Genomic DNA, 9,955 nt, shown 5'->3' with positions numbered 1-9,955 from the left:
AAAAAAAAAGAGGGAAAAGAAGAATGAAAAGATGGAGGGAAATGAATAAAATGAAGAATTCCAGTGAGGCACAAACATACGTACATTTAGAAGGAAGGAAAGAAGGAGGGAACGAAGAAAAAAAAAGAAAAAGAAAAAACAACTCACGGAATCGATTTGCTGAACTTGCGGAAAATTTTATCGGGGGAGGGAGCAGCGGTGATGCAGTGGAGTGAAACCGCAAAGAAATATATGACCGACAAGGCAACCCCCTCCCCCCGGACAAAAAAAAAAAGAAAACCATGGTATTCCTATGAAGAAACGGAAATGGGTGCCATGTCACGTAATGGCACAACTGTTGCTGTCAATGCATTCTCTGAGTAGGGTCTCACTTTCCTTTCCTTTCTTTTCCTTCAACCTCTTTTCTCTTCTTCATTTCTTTTTCCATTCCTCTCTTTCCTTTTTGTTGTGTGTTGCATTATGGAGGGGATGTGGTGGTCTTTGAAGGGAGCTGGGGAAGGACGGATTGAAAGAGGAAGCGCATCAGAAAAAGAGAGTACGGGGGGGAATGGGACTGATTTTTGTGACATCACTTGACATGAAGTGGACGAGGAAAAAGATGAAATGGTTATTGAGCTGTTGAAAGGAAGGGTGAAGAAAAGGAATAAGGGGATGAAAGTGTCACTAGTGTGCCGTTTTTTTTTTCGTTACTTTTCCGCCTGAGGCGTATTGCGGCGCTCCATTTTACCTGAGGATTTGGCAGCTCAAAGGGTTGAGAAGGGGGAGATGAGGTGAGGTCAGGCCAGATCAGGAAGTCTCAGATGCAGAAACTGAGTACGACCGTCTACTGTACCTGTTTTTTCTTTGCCTTGTTAAACTTATGCGTGCAAGCAAACATACACACTAATATATATTACTATTTGTAGTGTGAATTGCAACCCTTCTTTTCCCTCTCCCTTGCTGATAACCACATATATATATATATATATATGTGTGTGTGTGTGTGTCCGTGGGCGGTTGTTAAGATGGGCAGGTAATACACTTTTAACAACACGGTCCACGGGTGCTGGAGGCAACATTTATGCATATTCCTTTCTCCCTTAGTCCCTGGTTATTTTTGTGTTGACGTGTTTGTATAACTCTTCCGTGTGAAAATGTCGCTGTTGTCAACTTCTTCATCTCTCGTTGTGCCGTGTAGCGCGTGCACATCCACACCCACGTACTTAGTCTCATCTCCACGCACATATGCGAGACCAGTTTTTTCAACTTCACTGTTTTGCGCACATGTTTATATTATGCAAATTTGGCCATTCTTTTAACTTCCCTTATTTTCTTAAACTCGGTTGGTTGACCAGCGAAGGGACAAGAAAACAAGCAGCAGATAGAGGTGGTGCCCAGTTCTGCACCGGTGCCGCGTGACCAGAGGAATAGAGGAACTGCACGGCTAGTCCCACAATTTTTACGCGGTTACTGTGACAGACTGTGTGGGTTTGTTTTACTTTCTTCTTTCTCTGCCGGTTGCTACTGACTCGATCTGCTTTACATCCCCACTTCTAACTTCCGAGCTGCACAATGGAACGACTTGATGAACTCCAGCGGTTGCAAATTGAGGCAAAACAAAATATTGAGGAGTTCCTCCTCGCTTCCAGTAATATTCCACCCGGCGTAGTTGACGGACCTGACTGGAAGGCCGCCATGGGTGTGCGGACCAAAGCCATACAGGCATTAGATAAAGCTGCTGAGATCGGGCATGAGGTTCGTCGTGCCTGTATTCCAGACGGCATATGGCTGCAGCGGGAAGGTGCTCCTCTTAGTAACAGGGATGATCACGGAAGCGACGCCTCCATACCCAGTATCAGCATACAGGAGCACATTCCTCCCCTTATAGCGGCGCAAATTTTGTTAGTTGTTCGCGATACGCATGTTATGTTGCGGGAATTGTTTGCCCATAACAACCAAGGTCATGCGTCGCAAGGGGATATGCTGGAGGCTGTGAAGCAGGCCAAAGAGGCATGCAAACTAGAACAACATGTAGCCGCCGTTGTGAGGAAGCAGCGGGCCGTGGTGACAAGTCAAGGAGATGCCGCTGACCCGAAGACGGTGCAGCAGTTGGTCGCCGTTGAGGAGAAGGTGAACCTTCTTCGACAGGCGATGAGTTCCATACAGATTGCCGTCCTCTTACATAACGCGGGTCAGTGTGACCGAGCGATCAGGCGTCACCGCGCCGCTGTTCGGATGTTGGAAACTGCGGTAAGCAACCCATCGGCAGGGGGATTCGGTGTCAATTGTATGAAGGAGGCTTGTGAGCTCCTTCCGGTCGCGCTGTACAATGTTGGCTGTGAACTTGAGCATATTTCTTCATTGGAAGTTGATAGTAATAAACAGTTGGCTATAGAACGAGAAATGCAAACCAGCTTTTCGAGGGCCTTAGAACTTGGTAAGCAGTACTTGGAACCCAACCATCCGCTTCGTTTGAAACTTGAGGGCATCCAAGATGCCCCAAATCAGGCGGAACCCATGGTAGAGCCGCATGAGGATGGAAGAAGATCGAACCGACCGTCACGACTTGAGGCTAACATCCTTGGCGAAACAGTTGGATCGAATCAAAGCATATTGAGTCTGCCACAGATTAGCCAAGGTAGGGTCACTGCACCATCGCGCAACGCCTCTACCCCACGCACAGTAACGACCGCAGGGATGAGCTCGTTCGCAACTGTCAGCACGAAAATTGCACTTCCCTCGCTGCAAGACCGCCTTCCGAGTTTCCCAGTAGTTGTAGGTGATTCGGATTCTCAACTAAACGATAATTGGTACCAGGCTGCCATAAAGTGGGACCCTTCTATGCCTCTTGGTGGAACGCGAAAACGGACCGTTGAGGTTGTGGTAAGTGGGGAACATGTAAATACAAAACACCTCTTCACCTGTCACAGGTTACGACGGCCGAGTGATGCGCTGCGGCTCGGCGGTGTGAGTGTGGAGGATACGCTTTTTGCGGAGAAAAGGCGCGAGGAAGAGCGGGAGAGGGAAAAAATGTTAGAAATACAGCGGCGAAGAAGGAGGCTCCGTCGCCAACGAAGTTTTCTGCCTGCATTTGTCGGGCCAGGGAAACCAGGTGCAGCGCAAGGTGGAAGCGAGTCGAAGAAAAAGTCAAGGAAATCAAAAGAGGAAAGAAATGAATCGACCTTGGAGATCGATGAAGGCATGTTGCAGGCGGACGGCGATGGTTTCGTTGGTGGGGAAGCACTATTAGCCTGTATTGATCGTATGAAAAGCAGGAAAGATGACAAAAAAAAGCATAAGAAAGCGAAGGGCGATGATAAAGATACAAAATCAGATGGCGATGATGATGACGATGATGGTACTGTTACCGATGAGCTTAGTGGTGATGGAACCTTAACAAACCTATTAAACCGTGTCCGAGCAAGGAAAAAGACGTCGAGTGGTACCGGGGAAATAGCCATAGTTACAGAAAATTCTGCCGCCGACAACCTTGGTGCCGGGGACCAACTGCTGGCGCGAGTGAAAAAAGCTAAACGGAAAACAGAGAAGAAGAAGAAAGTCAGGAAGCGCGTTGAGAGTGAGGATCTTACCAAGAGTCTCTTCAACGATTTCTCTAGCGGTGACGCGCTGCTTGCCCGACTGGGTCTTATTGGTGACGACATGAAGAAAAAGAAGAAAAAGAAGCGATCAGCAAAGGGGCATGATAAGGAGGAACCCACCACCTCCGAGGAGGGCGGATCTTTACGCGCCTCCCAAGCCCCTCTGAGCGATTCCCAGGCACTAAAGCGCAAAGTGAAGAAACGAAGCCACAAGCGAGCAGCGGATGGTGGAAGTTCATCAGTCGGTTCCCCCTTACATGATTCCGCACTGGGAATGGACAAAGGAGACTCTGACGCTGACCTGCAAGAAAGTTCGGGAGCGTTCAACCTGAAAAGTGCGCTTGCGAAGAAACCCAAACGCCGACCCAGAATCGACAAGGCCCAATCTTCTGATAGCACTCAGAGGCCCAATTCAGGTGAAGCAGCAGCTAGTGAACGTGAGGGGTCGGCGCATGGGTTAGTTTGTGAGGATAAAAAAGATGAGGAATCGGATGAGGAAGAGGAATCGGATGAGGAAGATGAATCAGATGAATCGGATGAAGAAGAAACGGAGGAAACCGAAGAAAGTGAGGAAACTGAGGAGAGTGAAGAAAGTGAGGAGGAAACAGTAGAAGAGAAAAAAGAACGCTGCGAGATCGAACTCGTTAACTACTTCCGGCAACTTTTCCAGTGGCGTATGCTCTCAGCCATCAAAATACAATGCGCCTGGCGTGTTTATCAGGCGCGTGTTGCACTGCGTGAACGGCAGCAGATTCTCTACAAGCGTGTTTACCGGGTGCAAAAGGCCGCAGCAATGTGTATTGAAGGCTTTATTCACTCTGTTGTCGCGCAAAAACATCTGCGTTTGACGCAGCAAAGGTACGCTACGGCTATGGATGAGCGAATTGAACGAGAAAATCGTGAAATCAAGGCAGCACTTGTTATTGCGCGCTATGGAAAGGATTACGTTGCTCGGCGAAGAGTTCAGCGGTACCTTTGTAAACTGCTTAGACTCAACAACATGGAAGAGTTACGGCTGCGCGTTGTGGCGCAGACGATCGTGGCGCGTTGGTGGCGACTTGTTTATCCACGCAGGCAATACTGGCGGCGGCGGGAGCGTGAAATTAAGGAAGAGCAGAGAGAAGAGGAGTTGCTTCGAAAACAAAACAGCGCGGCAACTGTCATTCAGCGACACTATAAAGGCCATCTGGACCGACGAAAAGTGCGTCTCCTTAGGGAGCGGTTGGCAGAAGAGTACGAGCAACGGCAGCGAAAACTTAACGAAAGTATCGATCTTGTGCGGTTGTGCTTGCAGGAGTACAAACGCCGCCGTGAGCGTCTTGCGCTGGAAGCTGCACATCGTGAGGTCAAACGTGAAGAGGCTGCCGCAGTCATACAGCAAGGATGGAAGAATGCCTTACGGCTGCAGGTTGTGCACAATGCACTCAACCACTGCCGTCGAACAGTGCGTGCAGTGCTGTTGATCCAGCGCGTGGTCCGTCGCTTCCTTGCTGATGGAACTGTACGGTATCTCCGCAGGGTGCAGCAAGTTACCAGTAGGGACCGCCTGGACGAAGAATACCGCATATACCGAGCAACCATAAAACTTCAATCATTTGCTCGCATGGCAATAGCAAAACGAACCGCACGGCACCGCCGTGCGGCTATCGGTCGTGGTTTCTTCTATGCAGCGATGAGGATTCAGAGTGCGAGTCGCGCCGGGACTGTGCGCATGCAACTGGGTTATGCACTGCGACTCCGCCGTCAAGCCATGGAGTTGTACCAGTGGCTTCGTCACGAACAAAAATTGAAAATTGTGGCCCACATTGGCGCATTTCTCCGTGCACGACGAAGCTGCCAAATAGCCGAGGAACGACGCTGCCGTCGGTTAACGGATAAGTTGATTGTCCGCAGGGTCGTGCGGCGGCAGTTATTCCTCGATAAATGCGCAACCGTTATTCAGCGTGGGGTTCGTCGCTGGATAGCACGGCGCCGCAAGAAGGAGGCGGAAGAGCGTGAGCGTGCTCTTCGTGCTTTAGTTCTTTCGTGTGTCACGCGCATTCAGGCTGTCATGCGCGGATTTCTTGCACGACGTGATTACCGACTTCGTTCCTATTTGGTGCAACGGGAGGCGCGTAAACGAGAGGAAATGGAAGAGGTGGCCGTGGAACTATGGGTCGATGAGTGGCGGGCGACGATGTTGCAATGTGAACATGATCGGCGGCGAATTGAGGTGCTAGAGGAAAAATCCCGCGATGTTATTAGCTGGTGCTTTAGCAGGACATCGCTTCCTGGCGCCGCCGCGTTGTTGGTAGTCAAAAATATTATGAGGGACACTGATGATAGTGATGAGGAGTTAGACAGCGTATATTGTACGTACAGAGAGGACTCGTGACACCTTCAGAAGTTGTGTTTTCCTTTTTGTTTCCTTTTTACTTTGTTTTCTTCCCTTGACCCCACCCCCGACTTCTCTTCCAGTTCCCCCTTAGAGAGGGAAAGGAATGAGATATGCGTTGACCACTGTTTGTAGAGGTGGATTCCTGATACCTTACTGACCACTATATTGGTTGGGTGTTGGCTCATACCTTTGTACAATTATGTATTTTGTTTTGTTTTCGCCCACCAACATACTTATAAAACCACGATTTGTCGGTGTGAGTTGTCCACAAGTGGTTTGTGGGTGAGTTTCTCATGTAGATGCAGGTGAGTGAACAGGGAGGCCCATACGTGTGTGTTTTTGTTTGTGTTTGTGCTTGTGATTGGGAGACGGTTTGTATTCGAAGGGTGACCAAATATCACTTCTTTGTCCACCAAGCTGCAGCTCGTCTGAGACGTTTTCGTGTGTTTCCATGTGTACTATAAAAGATTCAAATTGGAACACTGTTGCTCCAGGGGTCTGCTCGTTATGCATTTGTTTGGGATGAAACAAAAAGAGAAGCATTTTTGAAAAGTTAAGTTCATGGATAGGAGGCACTTGTCATAACGTCCTTGGCAAATTTCCACGCGTGTGACTTCACCTGGCTATAAGTCTTCTACTTTGCACTTTTCTTTTTTGAGTGTTCCACATTTATGGGGGTTTCCGTCCTGTTTCCTACCCTCCAATGAACTTACTGCTCTTCATTAAAGTGCCTTTTGGAGGGAAACAGTAAAAGGGTAAAAAGGAAATAGGTAGCTCTGTGGTCATATCCACTAGAAAAGAGCAATAATATATATTAGACACATCAAGCGTTTTTGACTGTAGCTGCATTTAGCTCATCGGTTGGCTCACTCGCAGGACATTTTCACGGTGCATTTGCCTCCGGTTCCAACCTATAATTTTTCAGCTGCGACGCGCACCGACGAAAGCTGTCCGAACCGGCAGCAACCGCATCAAGAGGAGACAAGGGACCTTCCCGTCAGTTTTCTCCCGCTTGTGTGTGTGTGCGTGTGTGTGCTCACATCCATCGGGAGTTCGGCGTCGACGCGTGAGCGGAACCAATCAAAGAAATCATTTGTGAGAAAGAAGTAGTAATAGCATATAGGCGTCATAACAAATCGAAGGGGGGAAGAGGGAAAAAAAACTGTTTTCTTCAGAAGGGAATAAACAAGTAAGGGGTGGTAGAACGGGCGCGAGAGGGGAGGAGAGAGTACGTGCAAGTGGAGGTAAGTATTGATAAGAACTACATAAGAGGGCGAAAAAGCGCCATGGAAAGGCGTATTGAAGAGGATGAAAAGCATCTTCAAGGGTGGTGCCGCGACGGCGTGTACGGGTGTCAAATTCCGTCACCAGAGTTGCGGCTTCACTCATCAAGCAATAGAGGTCACGGTACTGAGCAGCTGGGCCGTGAGGAGCAATGTGAATGGAGGCGACCAGGAATGAAAAAAGGGATCAGTGTAACTCATACCACCGAACGGTTTGACACAAAACCGATTGTAGTATCACGCGCTAGCCGTGGTAACGTTGATTCCCCTGCATTGTCTTCATCTGGCTCGTTGTGCGCCAGCAACGATTTGCTCTCTGTCGAGCAGGAGTTAAAGGAATTGCTCGAGGGATACCGTCACATAGTGGGCAACGGTTGTGAGGACTGGAAGATAGGTGGCAATTCCTCGCATGAGACTCCAGCGTGTGTCCCTGGTCGTGTGTTGACGCGTCGTGGCGAGCTGTCCAATGCTTGCGGCGAGTATGAAAGCAAAAACACATCTGGAAGTGAAACTGGAGGCGGTAAGAAGAACGCGACACGTGACGAGGACACTTCACTTCCCGTTTCTAGTGTTCGTGGGGATCACTCTACCGATGCCAACACACCGACACCGCTAGTTCAGCTGTCAACGGATATTTTGATGACGTCTAACCCGGCTGCAGGTGGCGGTATGTGGGGGTGCGAGTTGAGTAGAGAGGCTTACAGCTCCACTCCTGTGGCACAAGGGTCCAGTCACGTTGACATATTTGCAAATGCACTAACGGAAGACCAACTCAGTCGTTCTTTTGATGTGCAAAGTCAAGAACGGAAGCAAGCGATGGGATTCCTGAGGCAACAGTTAGGTACCACAATTCCGTCACAAAACGTGAGGACGACGAGCCCAGCGCGCCAATTGTCGTGGAATTCCACTTTGCTAGTGGATGCAATCGAGAACAGTAACGAGGCGGATAACAGCTTCGGTATGGGTTTCGACACGGTGTGGTATCCTCCACGGAAGGACGAAGTTCATTCACCCGTACCTCCCATAACCCGAAGAGAGTTTGCCATCGCCAACAGCAGTGGGAGCGCGAGTTGCAACGTAAAAACAAATCGCAGCGGACATGGCGTGCACATTTTGCCTCCGTCCCAACGCCAAGAGGGGAGTAAGAACTTTTTTGGTCGAGGTATGGTGGTTAACCGGTGTGACGTGCCATTGTTGTCACCGCACCAACCCAGTTGCTCGTCTCTCTTAAGACACGAGGTAACTCACAGTGAAGAGGGCCGACCATCACAAGGAGATGTAGATTATAATGCATCCACACGTGTAAAAGGAGGAGATCGCAACCCTCTCAGGAAGAGACGTGGGCAGCACGTGAAGCATGAACCCAGTTCATGTGAACACCGAAGGGGCGGTGATAGCACAACACCGGAGATTGCTACAAGCGCCAGACGGACGGAAAATCACTCTATGCGAAGTGGCGCCATGCCCATGGATGCAGAACGGGCATGTGATGGACTGGACACATCGGCAGAGTGGCGGCGCTGCACAAGGTTGGGGACATGGGAGGTTGGTGTGGGTGTAGATGGCAGAGTAGAGGAGAAGATACCGAAAATTAGTGGCGAAGTAGCCTTAGGGAAGTTCAGTGACATTTCACAAAGGCAGCAGCAGTTCCAGTTGCATCAGCATCAGCATCAACAGCAGCGAGCATTATTTCATAGCGGCCGCCGTCGTTGCTCTCAGTCCGACCGCGGCGTCGTTAACCGTTTCCATGAAAATGTCGAGCGTTACATGGCGGCGGTAGAGTCAAATAATAGGTACAGCACGGTGTTACCACACTTTGCGGATTCCTTAGTGGGTGCTGCCATATCTGACTTGTTCCCAGCGGTTAAGCGGCGTCAAGCGCAGTTGAAACAGTCGCAGTACGCAGAGGCAGAGGCAGCACGAACCATGCGCGGTTGCTATCGCAATTAACTTTCTTGTGTTTGCGCGATCATTAGTGGCTACTGCAACCTCCAACGACCACAGGTTTCGAGTTCTCCTTTCTTCTTAGTTTCATGCGCGAGATGATGATGATGATGATGATTGTTATACATGTATTATTATTTGTTGGGATTTCTCTTCTTCGTTCACTCTACTTTTTCTCGGCATGCGCTTGCTCTCTTTTTTTTTTCTTAAGGTTAGTTGGTTAGTTAGTTGACCATATTGGCAGCGGGTTTTTTTAATTATTGTTGTTGTTGTTGTTGTACCGCTGTCCCCTAATGCTAATGTATGTTCTTTGTGAGACGCAAAAAGTTAAAGTGAAGGGGGAAAGGTAAAGGGAAGGCATTAGGTGTTGAGATGCTCATCTTTTACATTGTTTAACTGAGTAAAATGACCTGAAAGAACTGAAGGGTCAGATCAAATATATATATATATATTAAAAGATGAAGGGGTATAAATATGTTTTTTATTTAAAAAAAAACTACACGCAAGCACATGAATATACATATACATATTTATATATACATGCATATATCTGTATCCACATATATAAATATGTGTCAGTGTAAATGAATATACATATACATATATATATATATATTATTGATGCCATATACGTGTTTGTTTATTTGTGTGTTTGTTTGCTTTGGGTACATTGATAGGAGGAAGAGGGGAAGAGAATTTATATTGCAAAAAAAAAGGAAGGGAAGAAGAGACCACGTGAAGAAAGACTTGCGGCGCCTGTATTGTTTGCATGC

General features: G+C 48.4%; 2 protein-coding genes and 1 pseudogene across 3 annotated transcripts in view; all 3 read left to right on the top strand.

The window, feature by feature from the left end:
• Positions 1 to 1,551: 1,551 nt before the first annotated feature.
• Positions 1,552 to 5,952, top strand: TEOVI_000861800 (IQ calmodulin-binding motif containing protein, putative; the record flags this gene model as incomplete). The annotated part of the gene is made up of 1 exon (XM_067220760.1): positions 1,552 to 5,952. The coding sequence occupies one exon, from the start codon at positions 1,552 to 1,554 to the stop codon at positions 5,950 to 5,952; it is 4,401 nt and encodes a 1,466-aa protein (XP_067076861.1).
• Positions 5,953 to 7,241: 1,289 nt separating this feature from the next.
• On the top strand, positions 7,242 to 9,188 carry TEOVI_000861700 (uncharacterized protein; the record flags this gene model as incomplete). The annotated part of the gene is made up of 1 exon (XM_067220759.1): positions 7,242 to 9,188. The coding sequence occupies one exon, from the start codon at positions 7,242 to 7,244 to the stop codon at positions 9,186 to 9,188; it is 1,947 nt and encodes a 648-aa protein (XP_067076860.1).
• Positions 9,189 to 9,776: 588 nt separating this feature from the next.
• The window catches only part of TEOVI_000861600:pseudogene, a 529-nt pseudogene continuing 350 nt past the window's right edge, over positions 9,777 to 9,955 (top strand). Inside the window, exon 1 of the mRNA in view lies at positions 9,777 to 9,955. This exon is cut by the window's right edge and continues 19 nt beyond it. Within this exon, the coding sequence occupies positions 9,777 to 9,955 (179 nt within the window).

This window comes from Trypanosoma equiperdum (genome assembly GCF_001457755.1).
Source record: "Trypanosoma equiperdum strain OVI genome assembly, contig: ctg_1224, whole genome shotgun sequence".
Classification (NCBI taxonomy): Eukaryota; Euglenozoa; class Kinetoplastea; order Trypanosomatida; family Trypanosomatidae; genus Trypanosoma; species Trypanosoma equiperdum.
The sequence above is the reverse complement of the archived record's forward strand: the minus strand, read 5'-3'. Positions and strand labels throughout refer to the sequence as shown.